This window comes from Pristis pectinata, chromosome 20, assembly GCF_009764475.1.
Source record: "Pristis pectinata isolate sPriPec2 chromosome 20, sPriPec2.1.pri, whole genome shotgun sequence".
NCBI lineage: Eukaryota > Metazoa > Chordata > Chondrichthyes > Rhinopristiformes > Pristidae > Pristis > Pristis pectinata.
The window spans coordinates 41,461,588-41,478,258 of record NC_067424.1 but is presented as its reverse complement, the minus strand read 5'-3'; the positions used below and the strand labels follow the sequence as shown (position 1 = coordinate 41,478,258).

The 16,671-nt window shown below is 57.5% G+C and overlaps 1 protein-coding gene across 1 annotated transcript; it reads left to right on the top strand.

Annotated features, from left to right (window-relative positions):
* Window positions 1-281: 281 nt before the first annotated feature.
* Window positions 282-15,940, top strand: LOC127580737 (A disintegrin and metalloproteinase with thrombospondin motifs 5-like). Its single transcript, XM_052034542.1, has 8 exons — window positions 282-677; window positions 2,596-2,734; window positions 2,957-3,124; window positions 5,695-5,969; window positions 6,291-6,477; window positions 7,015-7,178; window positions 7,760-7,935; window positions 14,889-15,940. Exons 1-8 carry the CDS (start codon window positions 282-284, stop codon window positions 15,886-15,888), a joined length of 2,505 nt encoding a protein of 834 aa, XP_051890502.1. The 3' UTR covers window positions 15,889-15,940.
* The last annotated feature ends 731 nt before the right edge of the window (window positions 15,941-16,671 follow it).

Below are 16,671 nucleotides of genomic sequence, written 5' to 3'. Positions count from 1 at the left end.
CCTCCGCCCCCTCCCCTCCACTCCCTCCCCTCCGCCCCCTCCCCTCCGCTCCCTCCCCTCCGCCCCCTCCCCTCCGCTACCTCCCCTCCGTCCCCTCCCCTCTGTCCCCTCTCCTCTGTCCCCTCTCCTCCATCCCATCTCTCCCCTCCACTCCCCTCTCCTCCGTCCCCTCCCTCCCCTCCCCTGGTCCAATCTGCTAACCCGTGAACCCCCACCCCTCCCTCCCCACCCCCCCAACGTGTGAGCCCCGTCCTGCCCCTCCCCCGTGCGGGGCTGTGGCGATGATCTCGGGCAGGCTGCTGGGGCTGTCGTGTCTGCTGGTGGTGGGAGCGCGGGGGGGCTCCCCGGGCGAGCGCTGGCTGTCCCGCACACGACAGGTGGAGCTGCTGGTGGTGGTGGATGCGAGTCTGGCCCGTGCGCTGGGCAGTGATGCACGGCCCTACGTGCTGGCCCTGCTGAGCGCAGCGGACCGGCTGTACCGACACCCCGCGCTGGGCAGCGACGTGCGGCTGGCGGTGGTCCGGATTGAGGTGCTGTGGGACGAGGCACGGGGACCGCGGGTGGGCTCCGATGCGGCACAGACGCTGCACGAGTTCTGTCGCTGGCAGCGGGACCGGAGGGTGCAGGGCGAGTGGGCAGGGCCCCCGTACGACGCGGCCCTCCTACTGACGCGGCAGGTAGGGGCCCGTCGCTGCACGCTCGCCGGGACACACTCGCCGGGTCACACTCGCCAGGACACACTCAGTACACGCACGCCGGGACACACGCTGGGACACACTCACCAGGACACACTCATTACACGCTCGCCGGGACACGCACTGGGTCACACTCACTGGCTCACACCCACCATGAAACTATCGGCCGGTCACACTCACTGTGACTCACTCACCATGAGATGCTCGCAGGTACGCACACCATTACACACTCACTGGGTCACACCCACCGTGAAACTATTGGCCGGTCACACCCACTGTGACACACCCATCGCGGGAGGCTCACAGGTAGACACACAGTGGGTCACACTTACTGGGACGTTCACCAGACACACTAGGACACACTCACTGGGTCACAGTCACCAGGTCACACGCAGTCACACTCACCAGAACATTCACCAGGACACACTCACCAGGATGTACTCACTGGCTCATGGTCACCAGGACACACTCACTGGGTCACAGTCGCTGGTGCATACACACCAGGTCAGGCCCTCTGTGCTCACACTCACTATACTCACATCTGCTGGGTCCCTTGTCATACTCACACCCTCTGTGCTCACACTTGCTGGGTCACACCATCTGCAATTGCATTGGGCCACGCCCACTGTGCTCACCGACGCTGGCATCACACTTGTTGGGGTCACACATGATGCTCACCCTCACCAGGTCACGGTTACAGGTCAGACCTGCTGGGGTCACACTCACTTAGGTCACACTCACTGAGGTCACACTCGCTGGGATCACTTGCTGGGTCACACTCGCTGGGATCACACTTGCTGGGGTCACTCTCACTGGGGTCACACTCACTGGGATCACTCTTGCTGGGTCACACTCGCTGGGGTCACTCTCACTGGCGTAACACTCACTTGGGTCACATTCACTGGGGTGACTCTCACTGGGTCACACTCGCTGGGGTCACACTCACTGGCGTAACACTCACTGGTGTAACACTCACTTGGGACACACTCGCTGGTCACACTCACTGTTCTGACACACACACTCATGGGTCACACTCCGTGTTCACACACACTGCTCACGGTCACCAGCGTCACACTTGCTGAGCTAAATACTCATGAGGGTCACTCTCGCCAGACCACTCTTGCTATACTCACTCTTATTGGGTCACCCTTGTTGGACACACTCTCACTGGAGTGAACCTGTGCTCACACTCACTGGGCACGCAATCACTGTTCACACTCACTGGGTCGCACACAGCGGGCTCACTCTCATCAGGGTCACACGCACCGAGGTCGCACCATCTGGAATAAGATCAGAAGCCTGAAACTCCCTGACAAACATACTCTCTCTCTCTCTCTCACACACACACACACACACACACACACACACACACACACACACACACACACACACACACACACACACACAGAAATCCCTGGCACCCAGACAGAGAACTCGAACTTGATCTCTCACTCCCTCTCTCCTATTTTTGGCTCCAGTCTTCTATTGAGTTCTGCTGCATTCCTTTCAAAACAAACCTAAAAGCAGCAATGAAAACATAACAGATCCTGATGGGAACTGCTGACTTAACACAGTGTGGTTACGCAGAAGCACAGCTTGCCCACGTCTATGCACAGAACTCTGCCTTTGCACCACAATATGGTCTCAGCATCACACACCCAAACACGATGAAAACATCAGAAAATAGATACAAGCAGAACCTCTGCTTATCTGTGACCGGTGTGTCTCAGTCCCTCTCTCTCAGGGGGATGTCTGTACACTGACCGGTGTCTCTCAGTCCCTCTCTCTCAGGGGGATGTCTGTACACTGACCGGTGTCCCTCAGTCCCTCTCTCAGGGGGAGATCTGTACACTGACCGGTGTCTCTCAGCATTACAACCTCTGTGTTGGTTACCCCACAGAACCTCTGTCAGGAGAACTTCTGTGAATCGCTGGGCCTTGGCCACATCGGGACAGTGTGTGAGGCGGACGGTGGACAGAACTGCGCTGTGGTCCAGGATATCGGCCTTCAGAGTGCCTTCACCGTCGCACATGAAATTGGTAATCAGCTGTGGTTAACAGTTCTGGGAGTGTGTGACGGGACAGTATAGAGGGAGTTTCACTCTGTGTCTGACCCGTGCCCTGGGAGTGTGTGACGGGACAGTGCAGAGGGAGCTTCACCCTGTGTCTGACCCGTGCCCTGGGAGTGTGTGACGGGACAGTGCAGAGGGAGCTTCACCCTGTGTCTGACCTGGTCGGTGTTGTCTTCTTGTATCTCCACAGGACACCTGCTGGGAATGGCTCATGATAACTCGGAGATCTGTTTACAGATGGGAGAATTGTCCTGGGGATACCAGATGATGTCTCCCATGTTGTCTAGAATCAACTTCTCTGAGCCTTGGTCTCGATGCAGCATTCGCTTATCCTTGGGGTTCCTCGCAAGTGGCAGAGGTGAGGCTTAGTGTGGGAGGGGCCGTGAGGGAGCGCCGTGCTGTAGGAGGGGTAGTGAGGGAGATTTGTGTTGTGGGAGGGGCGGTGAGGGAGTGTCGTGCTGTGGGGGGGGTGGTGAGGGAGCTTCTCGCTGTGGGGGGGGGGGTGGTGAGGGAGCTCCTCACTGTGGGGGGGGTGGTGAGGGAGCTCTGCGCTGTGGGAGATATCACTGGTAGGTTTGTCGGCAACCTGTCACAACGTGGTGCGGTGGCTGGTGAGGAGGGTCGCCTCAAGGCTACCGAGAGCGGGGCAGTGCACATGCAGGGAATAATCAGCCGGGGGGGCCGGGTGGACCACCGGCAGACGCAACGTAATCCCGACCAGAGCAAAGTGATGCATCGGGAAGGTCAAGTAAATACTGAACGTGCCCAGGAAATGATAGGCTGTTCCGGCGTATTGCGGAACAGAGAGGCACCGGGTCAGTGGGCACACAGACGGTTGAGGCGGGTTAGAAGGCACACAGTGGCTGTGACAGAGGAAGTTCGAGCTGTAACGTGTTATTACCGCGCTCTCTAACTTGGATGGGTCATAGCTGGAGCTCTCCCTGAAGTTCTGGTCTACACACCACACAGGAAGGATGTGGCTACACCGGAGAGGGAGCTTCCCCAGGGCGATGCCCGGGGCTGGAGGACGGCAGTTACTGGGGGGAGATGGGACAGGCTGAGCTTGCGTTCCCGGGGGTGGCAGAGGCTGAGGCGGGACGTAGAGGGGTGTGTGAGACTATAGGAAGCAGAGATGGGGGAGATGGTCAGGATAGGGGTGTCAGAAACATGAGGGCACAGGTATGAGGTGAGCGAGGAGGTTTAGAAGGGATCTGAGGGCAAATGTTTGCCCCAAGAGTGGGGTTGGAATCTGGAATGCTGTGCCTGGGGGGGGGGGGGGCGGGGGCGTGGTGTGGAGGCAGAGAGGGGTGGGGAGGGGACGGAGAGGAACAGGGGAGGGGGGAACAGTGGGGAGGAGGTGGTGGGGAGAGGTGGTGGTGGAGGTGGTGGAGGGGGAGGGGTGTGGGAAATGGAGAGGGAGGGTGGGGAAAAGGGGGGGGGGAAGGGGCAGGGAAAGCCGAAGGATGTGGAAATCGCCCCTCCCCTCCCCTCCCTCCTTTCCGCATCCTTCATGGGAGGGGGAAAGGGGAAGGGGGAGGGGGGTGTGAGTGGGGGATAGGGCTGGGGTTGGAGGGGGAGGGAGGGGGTGGGGGATGGAGGGAGGGGTAGGGAAAGGGGGTGGGGTGGGGAGGGAGGAGCGTGGCAGAGGGGAGAGGAGGTGGAAGGGGGTAGGGGAAAGGGTGGGGGAGGGGAGGATGGGGGTGGGCGTAAGTTGGGGGTAGGGGAGGGGTACGAGTGGGGGTGGCAGGTGTGGGGGAAGGGTGAGGGTGGGGTTGTGTGGGGGGTGAGGGAGGTGGGAGATGGGGTGGGGGTAGGGTGGTGAAGGGGGAAGAGGGGAAGGGTGGGACGGTGGGGGAAGGGGGTTGGGGAGGGGGTTGGGGTGGGTGTGGGGCAGTGGGGTGGGGGGAGCGGGGAGGGGGTTGGGGAGGAGGGAGGAAGGGAAGGGGAAGGGGATGAGGGGGAGGGGGAGGGAGAAGATGGAGGAGGGGGACGTGTGGGAGGGGGAAGAGGGGGGAGGGGGTAGGAGGGGGAGGGGTTGGGGGTTGAAGGGAGGGGAGGAGGGGTAGAAGGGATGTGAAGGGGGTAGGAGGGAGAGGAGGTAGGTGGGTATAGAAGGCAGGGGGTAGATGGGGGCAGAGGTGGAGGGGACGGTAGGAGTGTGAGGGGGACTGGATGGTGGAGGGTGTAGGAAGGGGAGGGTGTGGGAGGGGTTGGGAGGGTGTGAGGGGGGTGAGGGTAGGAGGGGGAGGGGATGGGGGAGAGGGTGGGGGAGGGGGAGGGGGTAGGAGAGGAAGGGGAGGGTGTGGGAGGGGTTGGGAGGGTGTGAGGGGGGTGAGGGTAGGAGGGGGAGGGGATGGGGAGAGGGTGGGGGAGGGGGAGGGGGTAGGAGAGGAAGGGGAGGGCGTGGGAGGGGGATGTGGTAGCAGGCGGAGAGGTGGTAGGAGAGGAGGTGAGGGGAGGGGGTGATGTAGGGGGAAGGGGCAAAGGGGAGGGGCAGGGAGGGGGGTTGAGAGGGGAAAGTGAGGAGGGGGTAGGGTGGGGAGTGGGGTGGGGGAAACTCCCTCCTCTGTCCCCCATACACTGCCCTCATGCACTCCACCTCTACCTCCCCTTCCCCTCCCCCTCCCTCCCCCTCCCCTCCCCTCCTCCCCTCCTCTCTGCCCCCTGTCCCTCCCCCTCTTCTCTCCCCTCTCCCTCCCCTCTTCTCAACCCCTCTCCCTCCCCCTCCCCTCTCTCCCCCAACCTTCCCCTCTCTCTACACCCCCCACTCTCCCCCGCCCCATCTCTTCCTTCACACCTCTCACCCCATTTCCCCCTCCCTCCCCCAACTCCCCCTGTCTCCCTCTCCCCTCCCCCCACCCCGTCTCTCCCCACTCCCTGTGGCGGACCCCCACCCCACCTCACGGTCTCCCCTCTTCCCCTCCACAGGTGACTGCCTCTTGAACAAGCCGTCCGTCTCCCTGGCCGACTCCGTGCCCCTGGCTGGCGTGACCTATGACCGGGACGTCCAGTGCCGGCTGACCTTTGGCCCCGGCTACCGAGCGCGGCCGGGAATGGACCCCTGCCCCGTGCTGTGGTGCCTGGCCCGGCGCCAGGGGGAGTGGCACCATGCCAGCAAGCAACTGCCAGCCGCAGACGGGACTCCCTGTGGGGGAGGGGCTGTCTGCCTCCGAGGGAGGTGCACCCACAACTGGAAACAGCTGGTGCGTACCGGGGGCAGGGGTACCTGTGTCCCGGGACAGTGCAGAGGGAGCTTCACCCTGTGTCTGACCCGTACCCTGGGAGTGTGTGACGGGACAGTGCAGAGGGAGCTTCACCCTGTGTCTGACCCGTGCCCCGGGACGTGTGATGGGACAGTGTAGAGGGAGCTTCACCCTGTGTCTGACCCATGCCCTGGGAGTGTGTGACGGGACAGTGTAGAGGGAGCTTCACCCTGTGTCTGACCCGTGCCCTGGGAGTGTGTGACGGGACAGTGTAGAGGGAGCTTCACCCTGTGTCTGACCCCCTCTATGTCTGTTTTTCAGAGTCCGGTGGATGGGAGCTGGGGGTCCTGGGGTCCATGGGGGTCCTGTTCTCGCTCCTGTGGGGGTGGGGTTCAGTTCTCACGGCGCCACTGTGACAATCCCGTTCCTGCTAATTTTGGCCGGTTCTGCCTCGGGAGGCGGGAGAAGTTCCAGTCGTGTAACCTGGAAGGTTGTCCGGAGAATGGCGGTAGGTCTGCAGCCACAGTCAGTGACATGCCCGGCCCTCTGGGATCGGGACCCCTACACATTGCCCACCTCACGGCCTGCCACTCCTCTCTGTAACTGTATCTGCCCCCGTACTGCCCATGCTGACACCTCCGTTACTGTGCTGCAGGCCCCCTCTGTACTGATCGAACCCGGGTCTCTGGAGTTGGAAGGCAGTGGCACTACCCCCCACCCCCAACCCCCCAACCCTGCAGTCTGCCTGAGATTGTCCTAAACTGCATTGACCCCTCCACTGCCCGGTTGCCTCCTCCGGTCTGTCTTGTTGCACTTTCCTACCTGACCCCTCTGTTGATCTGTGTCTGCCCCTCCTGGGCCCAGTCCTCTGCCCTTTCCCTCCCCCGTCTATCACTGCCTCCTCCCTCCCTCCCCCTCTTCGTTCTCCATCACTGACCCCCTCCACGCCCCTCCCTGTCCATCGCTGTACTCCCCCCCACCCCCCGCTGTGTGGGGGTGTGGCGGGCAGGCTGTGTCTGACAGGACGTGCGCGGTGTGCCGACAGGCCGCAGTTTCCGCCAGGAGCAGTGTGAGGAGAGGAACGGGCAGTCGCTGGACAGGACGCTGCAACAGTGGGAGCCCTACTACCACGGCATTCGCTGGCCGGACCTCTGCAAACTCAACTGTCTGCTGAAGGGGACGTCCCAGGTCAACGTCTTCTCCGTCAAGGTTCGTCGGTCACCCCACGGGGCCCAGCCACCACCCCCTCCCTCTTCCTCTCCCCATCCAGCTGGGACCCCCAGACGTAGGGGGTTCCCTCCCACCTCCCTCCACCCTCCCGGGACTTCACCCATCTCCCCCACCCCTCCTGTAAGTGCGGGGTCAACCCAGGGTCAATGTCAAACAGTCATTGTGGGGTCAAGGCCAGGTCAACACGTGGTCAAACTTTACACTCACACCCCCTTGTGCCTTCCCTCTCTGCCCCCTGGATGACCCCAAGGCTGACCTCTGCCCTGTCCGACCATGTGGCTGACCTCTGCCCCCTGTGTGTGGCCCCAAGGCTGACCTCTGCCCCCATGTGTGACCCCATGTCTGACCTCTCCCCCTGTGTGTGACCCCATGGCTGACCTCTCCCCTCTGGGTGTGACCCCGAGGCCGATCTCTCCCCTGTGTGACCCTATGGCTGACTTCTCCCCTCTGAGTGACCCCCATGGCTGACCTCTCTGCTGTGTGTGAGACCCATGGATGACCCCTCCCCTGTGTGTGACCTGTGGCTGACCTCTGCCCCCTGTCCCCCACGCTCCCCACAGGTGAAGGATGGTACGCGATGTTTCCCGCACAGTCAGGCGGTGTGCGTGCAGAGCCAGTGCGTGAGGACCGGCTGTGACGGGCTGATCGGCTCCGGGAAGCGCTTCAGCCCCTGCGGAGTGTGCGGGGGCCCGGACGCCGACTGCGAGAGGGTGATCCACCACTACCACGGCAGACCGTGAGTGAAAACAGCCAGACGTGGCTCTCCCCCGCCTCCGAACCCTGCCCCTGACCGCCGAACCCTGCCCCTGACCTCCCATCCCTGCCCCTGACCTCCGAACCCTTCCGCTGACCTCCCGTCCCTACCCCTGACCTCCAAACCCTGCCCCGACCAAACCCTGCCCTCTGGCTTCCCAATCCTGCCCCCGACCTCTGAACACTTCCTCCGACCTCCAAACCCTTCCCCTGACCGCCAAACTTTTTTTGACTGAACTTGACTTCTGATGGGACTTATTCTGGCTGGAGGTCTGTGACCAGTGGGGTTCCGCAGGAATCTGTACTGGGACCTCTGCTGTGTGTGATGTATATAGGTGACCTGGATAAGAATGTGGATGGGCAGGTTAGTAAGTTCACAGATGATACAAAGATCGGTGGTGTTGTGGACAGTGTAGGAGATTGCCAAAGGATACAGCGGGACTTAGATCAGTTGCAGAAATGGGCAGAGAAATGGCAGATGGAGTTTAATCCGGCCAAATGTGAGGTGCTGCATTTGGGAGATCAAATGTAAAGGGACAGGACACAGTGAATGGCAGGACCCTTAATAGCATTGATGTACAGAGGGATCCTGGGGTCCAGGTCCACAGGTCCCTGAAAGCGGCTGCACAGGTTGATAGGGAGGTAAAGCAGGCGTACGGCATGCTTGCCTTTATTAGTCGAGGCACTGAGTTCAAGAGCTGGGAAGTTATGTTGCAGCTTTATAAAACTCTGGTTAGGCCGCATCTGGAGTATTGCATTCAGTTCTGGTCGTCCCGTTACAGGAAGGATGTGGAGGCTTTGGAGAGGGTGCAGAAGAGGTTCACCAGGATGCTGCCTGGATTAGAGGGTGTGAGCTACAGGGAGAGAGGTTGGACAAACTTCGGTTGTTTTCTCTGGAGCGGGGGAGTCTGAGGGGAGACCTGATAGTGGTTTATAACATTATGAGAGGCTGAGATAGAGTAGGCAGCTGGTATCTTTTCCCCAGGGTCGAAATGTCTAACACCAGAGGTCATGCATTTAAGGTGAGAGGGGGTAAGTCCAAATGAGATGTGTGGGGCAAGTTTTTTTTACACAGAGAGCGGTGGGTGCCTGGAATGTGCTGCCAGGGGTGGGGGGTGGAGGCAGATACGACAGAGGGGTTTAAGAGGCTCTGAGACAGGCCCATGGATGTGCAGGGAATGGAGGGGTGCGGACACGGTGCAGGCAGAAGGGGTTAGTTTAGTTTGGCATTTAATTATGTTTAATTAGTTCAGCACAACATGCTGGGCCGAAGGGCCTGTTCCTGTGCTGGACTGCTCTATGCTCCATGAACTCTCCCCTCAACCCTCGACCCCCGCTGCCTTTGATCCCTCAGCTGTCGAGCCCCTTCCTGCCAACCCTTTACCCCACCCTGCAAACCTGTGGCTCTCTCGTCCTTTGACACCGCAACCTCTGCCAAGATTTGATCGTTGACCCCTTGTCCTCTCCCCTCCACCTCACTCTTGACCTTTGAACCCACCAACTGGGCAGCCCTTCGGCCTTTCAGCTGTTAATCTTCAACCTGGACCTCTGACCCTTGATCTGAGCAACCTGATGACCAGCCTCCCCCTTGACCCCAACACCTTGGCCTACGACCTCCCATGGACCACAAGCCTTGTCATCGCCCCTTCGGGTTCTCCTCCACCTTCCCTCAAGTCTCCACCCACGACCCCTCGACTTCCTGACCGGTCTCGCCTCTCCCCTTGACCTTCTGCTCCTGCTAACTTCACCATGACCTCTACTGACCTTCGGACACCCAATGGGTTGGATGCCTTCATCTCGCATGGCCTGATCCTCCGTCCCGGGGGTTGGGGGGAACTGTCCACGGCAACAACCAAATCATCGAGCCATAGAGTTGTACAGCATGGAAAAAGGCCCTTCAGCCCATCTGTGTCCATGCCGACCAAGACGTACTATATTCAAGCTAACCCCGTTTCCCAGCACTGGGCCCATATCCCTCGGAACGTCATCCATAAACCTGTCCACGAACTTCTTCAATGTATCTGATGTCCCTGCCTCACCCTCTCCCTCTGACAGCTGGGTCCACACATCTCCCACCCGCTGGGTAAGATGTTGCCCCTCTAGCTCTGATTAAACCTTTCCCCTCGAACCTTGAAACTGTGTCCTCTGGTTTTCCATTCCCCAACCCTGGAAAAAAGACCGCTCGCCCCATCTGTCCCCCTCATGATTTTACGTACCTTTATGAAACCAGATCAGTCTCCTACACTCCAAGGAGTAAAGGCCTAGTCTGTCCAACCTCTCCCTACAACTCAGTTCCTCACAAGATCACAAGGTCACAAGACAAGGGAGCAGAAGTAGGCCATTCGGCCCATCGAGTCTGCTCCATGAGCTAAGCTAATACTATTCCTATCTCGCCCCAATTTCCAGCCTTATCCTCATATCCCTTGATACCTCGACTAAGTAGATACCTATCAGTCTCCTCCTTAAACACCCTCCAATGATTGGGTCTCCACAGCAGTACATGGCAAAGAATTCCATAAATTCGCTACCCTTTGGCTAAAGAAATTTCTCCTCATCTCTGTTTTAAACCTGTACCCTCTAAAGCTAAGACTGTGCCCTCTAGCCCTGGACTCACCCACTAGGGAAAACAGCTTAGCCACATCTACTTTGTCCAATCCTTTCAACATTTTAAATGTCTCTATGAGGTCCCCTCTCATTCTTCTGTACTCCAGTGAGTACAGCCCAAGAGCCGACAAATGCTCATCATATGTAAGCCCTTTCATTCCTGGAATCATCCTCGTAAATCTCCTCTGAACCCTCTCCAACATCAGCACATCTTTCCGAAGATATGGGGCCCAAAACTGCGCACAGTATTCCAAATGAGGCCTCACTAGTGCCCCGTAGAGCGTCATCAACACTTCCTTACTTTTATACACTGTACCTCTCGAAATGAATGCCAACATAGCATTCGCTTTCTTTACCACCGATCCGACCTGGTGGTTAACCTTTAAGGTATCCTGCTCGAGTACCCCCAAGTCCCTTTGTACTTCCGTACTTTGAATTTTCTCTCCTTCTAGACAATAATCTGCCTGTTTATTTCTGTTTCCAAAGTGCACAACTGCACATTTCTCAACATTGAATCTCATCTGCCATTTCCTTGCCCATTCTCCTAAACTATCTAGGTCTCTCTGCAACCTTCCTGTCTCCTCAATACTCCCTACTCCTCCACCTATCTTGGTGTCATCCGCAAACTTAGCCACAAAACCATTTACTCCATCATCCAAATCGTTAATGTACAAGATAAAAAGAAGCAGCCCCAACACCGACCCCTGCGGAACACCACTAGTAACCGGTAGCCAACCAGAACGAGATCCTTTTATTCCCACCCTTTGCTTCCTGCCAACCTGCCAATGCTCCACCCATTCTGTTATCCTACCTGTAATTCCATGAGCTCTCATCTTACTAATCAGTCTCTTATACGGCACCTTGTCGAAGGCCTTTTGAAAGTCTAAATACACAACATCTACTGCCTCTCCCTTATCCACCCTACCTGAGATTTCCTCAAAAAACTCCAATAGGTTGGTCAGGCAGGATCTTCCCTTCACAAAACCATATTGGCTTGGATCTATCTTGCCTTGCACCTCTAGGTATTCCATAACCTCATCCTTGAGGATCGATTCCAATAACTTTCCCACCACCAATGTCAGACTAATAGGTCTGTAATTTCCTTTATGCTGCCTCCCACCTTTCTTATACAGTGGAACTACATTTGTGACCCTCCAGTCCTCCGGAACCGTGCCGGAGTCTATCGATTCCTGGAAAATTATCACCAATGCCTCCGTTATCTCTAAAGCCACCTCCTTCGGAACCCGGGGATGCACCTCATCTGGTCCGGGAGACTTATCTGTCTTTAGTCCATTTAGCTTCCTGAGCGCCTTCTCTCTAGTAATCTTAACTGAACTCAGTTCCATTCCGTGAGACCCCTGACTAACCGGTATATTGCTGGTGTCCTTCACAGTGAAGACCGATGCAAAATACTCATTTAATTCTTCTGCCATCTCTTTATCATCCATTATAATCTCTCCCGCACCGTTATCGATTGGTCCTATATCAACCCGTGTCTGTCTTTTACTCTTCATATATTTAAAAAAACTCTTAGTATCCTTTCGAATGTTATCTGCCAACTTCCTTTCATAATTCATCTTTTCTTTCCTAATGACCTTCCTAGTTTCTTTCTGCAGGTTTTTCAAAGTTTCCCAGTCTTCTGTTTTCCCACTAATTTTTGCTTCCTTGTATGCCCTCCCTTTTGCTTTTATTTTTGCCTTCACCTCTCTCGTTATCCACATTTGTGCCTTTTTTCCATTCAAAACCTTCTTTTTTCTTGGAATATCTCTATCCTGCATTTTCCTTTATTTCTTGTAGAATTTCCTTCCATTTCTCCTCCGCCGTCCCTCTAGCTAGCTTACTCTTCCAATCAATTTGAGTCAACTCCTCTCTCATACCACTGTAATTTCCTTTGTTCCACTGAAGTATCGATACACCAGTTATCAGCTTCTCCTTCTCAAATTTGAAACTGAACTCAATCATATTGTGATCACTAGTTCCCAATGGTTCCTTTACCTTTTGGTTCTCTAATCACCTCCAGTTCGTTACTCAGCACCCAATCCAAAACAGCCGATCTCCTGGTGGGTTCATCAACAACTTGCTCCAAAAAACCGTCCCATAGACACTCCACAAACTTGCTCTCCTGAGATCCACTGCTTTGCTGGCTTTCCCAATCCACCTTCATGTTAAAATCCCCCATAATTATCTTGACGTTGTCTCTCTGACACGTTTTTTCTATTTCTAGCTGTAACTTATGGTCCACATCCCGGCTGCTGTTAGGGGGCCTGTATATCGTCCTTTTACCCTTGCCATTTCTTAGCTCCACCCATAAGGATTCCACTCCTTCTGACCCTATGTCCCTTCTCTCTATTGATCTTATATCACTACTAACCATCATGGCCACACCACCCCCTCTGCCTACCCGCCTATCCCTATACACCGTGTACCCCTGGACATTCAGTTCCCAATCACAGCCTTCCTTAAGCCATGACTCGGTGATTGCCACAATGTCATATTTATTAATCTGTAGCTGGGCCACTAGGTCACCCACCTTATTCCTAATGCTACGTGTGTTTAAATATAGTACATTTAGTCCAGTATCTGCTGCCGATTTTGCTGTACCTCTATTGTTCAGCAAACTATCCTGTCTTTTCACCTGCCCGTCCTTCTTCCCATCTTCACTTCACACCGTCTTGGACTTGCTCCTATATACCTCTTCCTCTATCCTAACATCCTGGTTTCCGTCCCCCTGCCAAATTAGTTTAAACCCTCCCCAACAGCTATATTAAACATTCCCGCCAGGATATTGGACCCCTTGGAGTTCAGGAATAACCCATCCTTTGTGAATAGGGCATACCTCTCCCAAAAAAAGGTCCCAATGATCCAGGAATTTGAAGGCCTGCCCCCTGTACCAGTCACTCAGCCACGCATTCATCTGCCAGAGCTGTCTATTCTTACTTCCATTAGCACGTGGCTCAGGCAGTAATCCTGAGATTACTACCATGGAGGTCCTGCTTCTCAGCCTTCTTCCTAGCTCCCTGTAATCTTCCTTCAGGACCTCCTCCCTTTTTCTACCGATGTCATTGGTACCCACATGTACCAAGACTTCTGGCTGATCACCCTCTCCCCTCAGAATATTCTGGACCCGATCCGAGACATCCCGTACCCTGGCACCAGGGAGGCAACACACCATCCGGGTACTGTTGTCGGGTTCGCAGAATCTCTTATCTGTTCCCCTCACTATAGAATCCCCAATAACTACCGCACTTCTCCTTGCCTGCTGGACCACGGCACCAGGTACGGTGCCAAACTCCTGGTTGCCGTGGTCTTCCTCTGTCAGGTCATCCTCTCCAACAGAATCTAACCTCGAGTCCTGGCGACATCCGTGAATCTTTTTTGAACTCTTTCCAGTTTAATCACATCCTTCCTATAACAGGGCAACCAAAACTGAGCACAATACTCCAAGCATGGCCTCCGCAATGTCTCGTACCACCCCAACATAACTCAGTGCCCGGACTGATGAAGGTCAGTGTGCCAAAAGCCTCCTTCACTGCCCTGTCTACCTGTGACGCCACTTCAAGGGAACTATGCACCTGTACTCCAAGGTCCCTGTTCTACAACAGTACCCAGGGCCCTTCCATTCAATGTAAAAAATTCTGCCTCGATTTATCCTTCCAAGATGCAACGTTTCACACTTACCTGCATTAAACTGCATTTGCCGTTCCTCAGCCCACCTACCCAGCCGATCGAGCTCCCGCTGCAATTCCCGATACTCCACTGCACTCTCAATTGATTACGTCCTTCCCAAATGAGTTACCATTCTTGCAGGAACCTGGGAGGCTGTTCGGCCCCTCTACGGGGGACGAGAGGGATCCAAGGGGTGTGTGAGGGTCCCGGAAAACACTGCTCCCAGGAGGGTGGGGAGAGGAGGCAGGCTGGGGAGGGGGGGAGGGAAGGGAGAGGGGGAGGGGGGAGGGGAAGGGGGAGGAGGAGAGGGGGGAGGGGGAGGGGGAGAACGGGTGGAGGGGGAGGGGAGGGTGAGGGGAAGTGGGTGAGGGGATGGGGGAGTGGGAAGGGAGGAGCGGAAGGGGAGAGGAGGGAGAGGGGGAGAGGAAGGAGAGGAGGAGGAGGGGAGGGGGAAGGGAGGGGAGGGGATGGGGGAGGCGAGGGGAGGGGGAGGGTGAGGGGACGGGATGGGGGAGGGGATGGGGAGAGGGGGAGGTGGAGGGAAGGGGAGGGGAGGGGGAGGAGGGGAGGGGAAGGGGAGGGAAGGGGAGGGGAGGGGAGGCGGAGGGGGCAGGTGAGGGGACAGGGGTGTGTGGACGGGCTCTGACCTCTCCCTCCTCCCCACAGGGTGAACTACAGCGAGGTGGGGGTGATCCCACGGGGAGCAGCCGGCCTGAAGGTTGTACAGCGGCCGAACAGGGCACAGGGGCGGTTGTTGGCCTACCTGGCGCTGCAGTCGGAGGATGGCACCTTCCTGCTGAACGGCGGGGGACAGATCTCCGGCTTCGCCAGCCTGCTGGATGCGGGCGGTGTGGCGCTGCACTACTCGGGCTGGAGCCCCCGCCGGGACGCGCTGTGGGCGCTCACCCGCGCCCCACTGGCCCAGGGGCTGCGGCTGGCAGTGTACAACCCGGGCCCGCGCAGGGCCGTCCGCCTCACCTACTCCTACTACCTGCGAAGGCAGCCGGGGGGAGGGTCCACTGGGACTCCGATGGGGCAGGACACACCTGTGCTCAGACAGGACCCCATACCGGACCCCTCCCCTATCCCCAGTCCGGACCCCTCCCCTATCCCCAGACCGGACACCTCCAGTATCCCCATACCGGACTCCTCCCCTATCCCCAGACCGGACCCCTCCCCTATCCCCAGACCGGACACCTCCAGTATCCCCAGACCGGACTCCTCCCCTATCCCCAGACCGGACCCCTCCCCTATCCCCAGACCGGACCCCTCACCTATCGCCAGACCAGATCCCACACGTGTGGTCCCCACACGTGTGGTCCCCACACTGGACCCCACACTGGTCCTCAGACAGGACCCCACATCTGCCCCCCTCCAACACCCCACCCCTGTCCCCACACCGGACGCCACCCTACAATCCAGTCCCGCCCCCGCCCCTGACCTCAGACGGGACCCCTCCCCAGTCCCCACCCCAGGGAGCTGGCAGACAGGCCCCTGGCAGTTCTGCTCCGTCACCTGCGGGGTTGGCTGGGTGGCGAGGAGGGTGGTCTGTGTGGACGGAGCGGGGAGACGGGCGGAGGGGTGCTGTCGGGAGCAGAGGCCACGCGGCATGGCGCTGTGTGTGAGGGGGGCCTGCAGGAGGGGGTGGGGGTCAGACACAGGCTGAATCTCCCTCTACACTGTCCCATCACACACTCCCAGGGCACGGGTCAGACACAGGGTGGAGATGACACAATTAAACTAAATAAAGACTGTCCGAGACTGCTCTCAACTTGTCTGTCTGAATCTATTTATACCTCCTGCTGATGTTTGCTGATTTCCATATTTCGAACATCCAACAAATCTGTTTGAGGAACACTCAATGTGTGTGTGAGTCTCTCCATGTCCAAGTGTGTGTGTCCATGTGAATGTATGTGTACCCCTAAGAGCCTGTGTGTCCGTATGCGCGCGCATGTCCGTCTGAAATCTCTCGGTTGCCCCTCAGCTCCTCAGCCCCGATTCCGTGTTCCTGTGTATTGGGGAGGTGTGGGCATGGTGTGATCTCAGTGCCCGCCCACCTCCTGCCTGTGATTAGTATGGGGGGTGGGATCGACCACAGAGGGCACACATTTGGTTTGGTTGCCGTCCTTTGAGGAGACGAATTTCTGAGGGTGGGGGGTGCGGAGGAAGTCTGACGGAAACCGTGCAGGAGTCCCACCTCAGGAGCTCGGTGAACGGCTGGAAGTGTGCACGCGGGTGGTTCCGGAGACGGACTGAGGGGCTGATTCTGGTTTTCCTGTGTTGTGCTCTGCTGGGAGGGGTCATCAGACCTGAACGTTAGGGAGCTGGGAAGGAAAGGGTGGCAGGAACAGGCGGTGGGAGGGTGTGGGCAGGGACGGGGCGGAGGCAGTTTAATACACAGAGGTGGGATACTCAGTGAGGGCGGGGACAGAACACAGGAGGGGCTGAC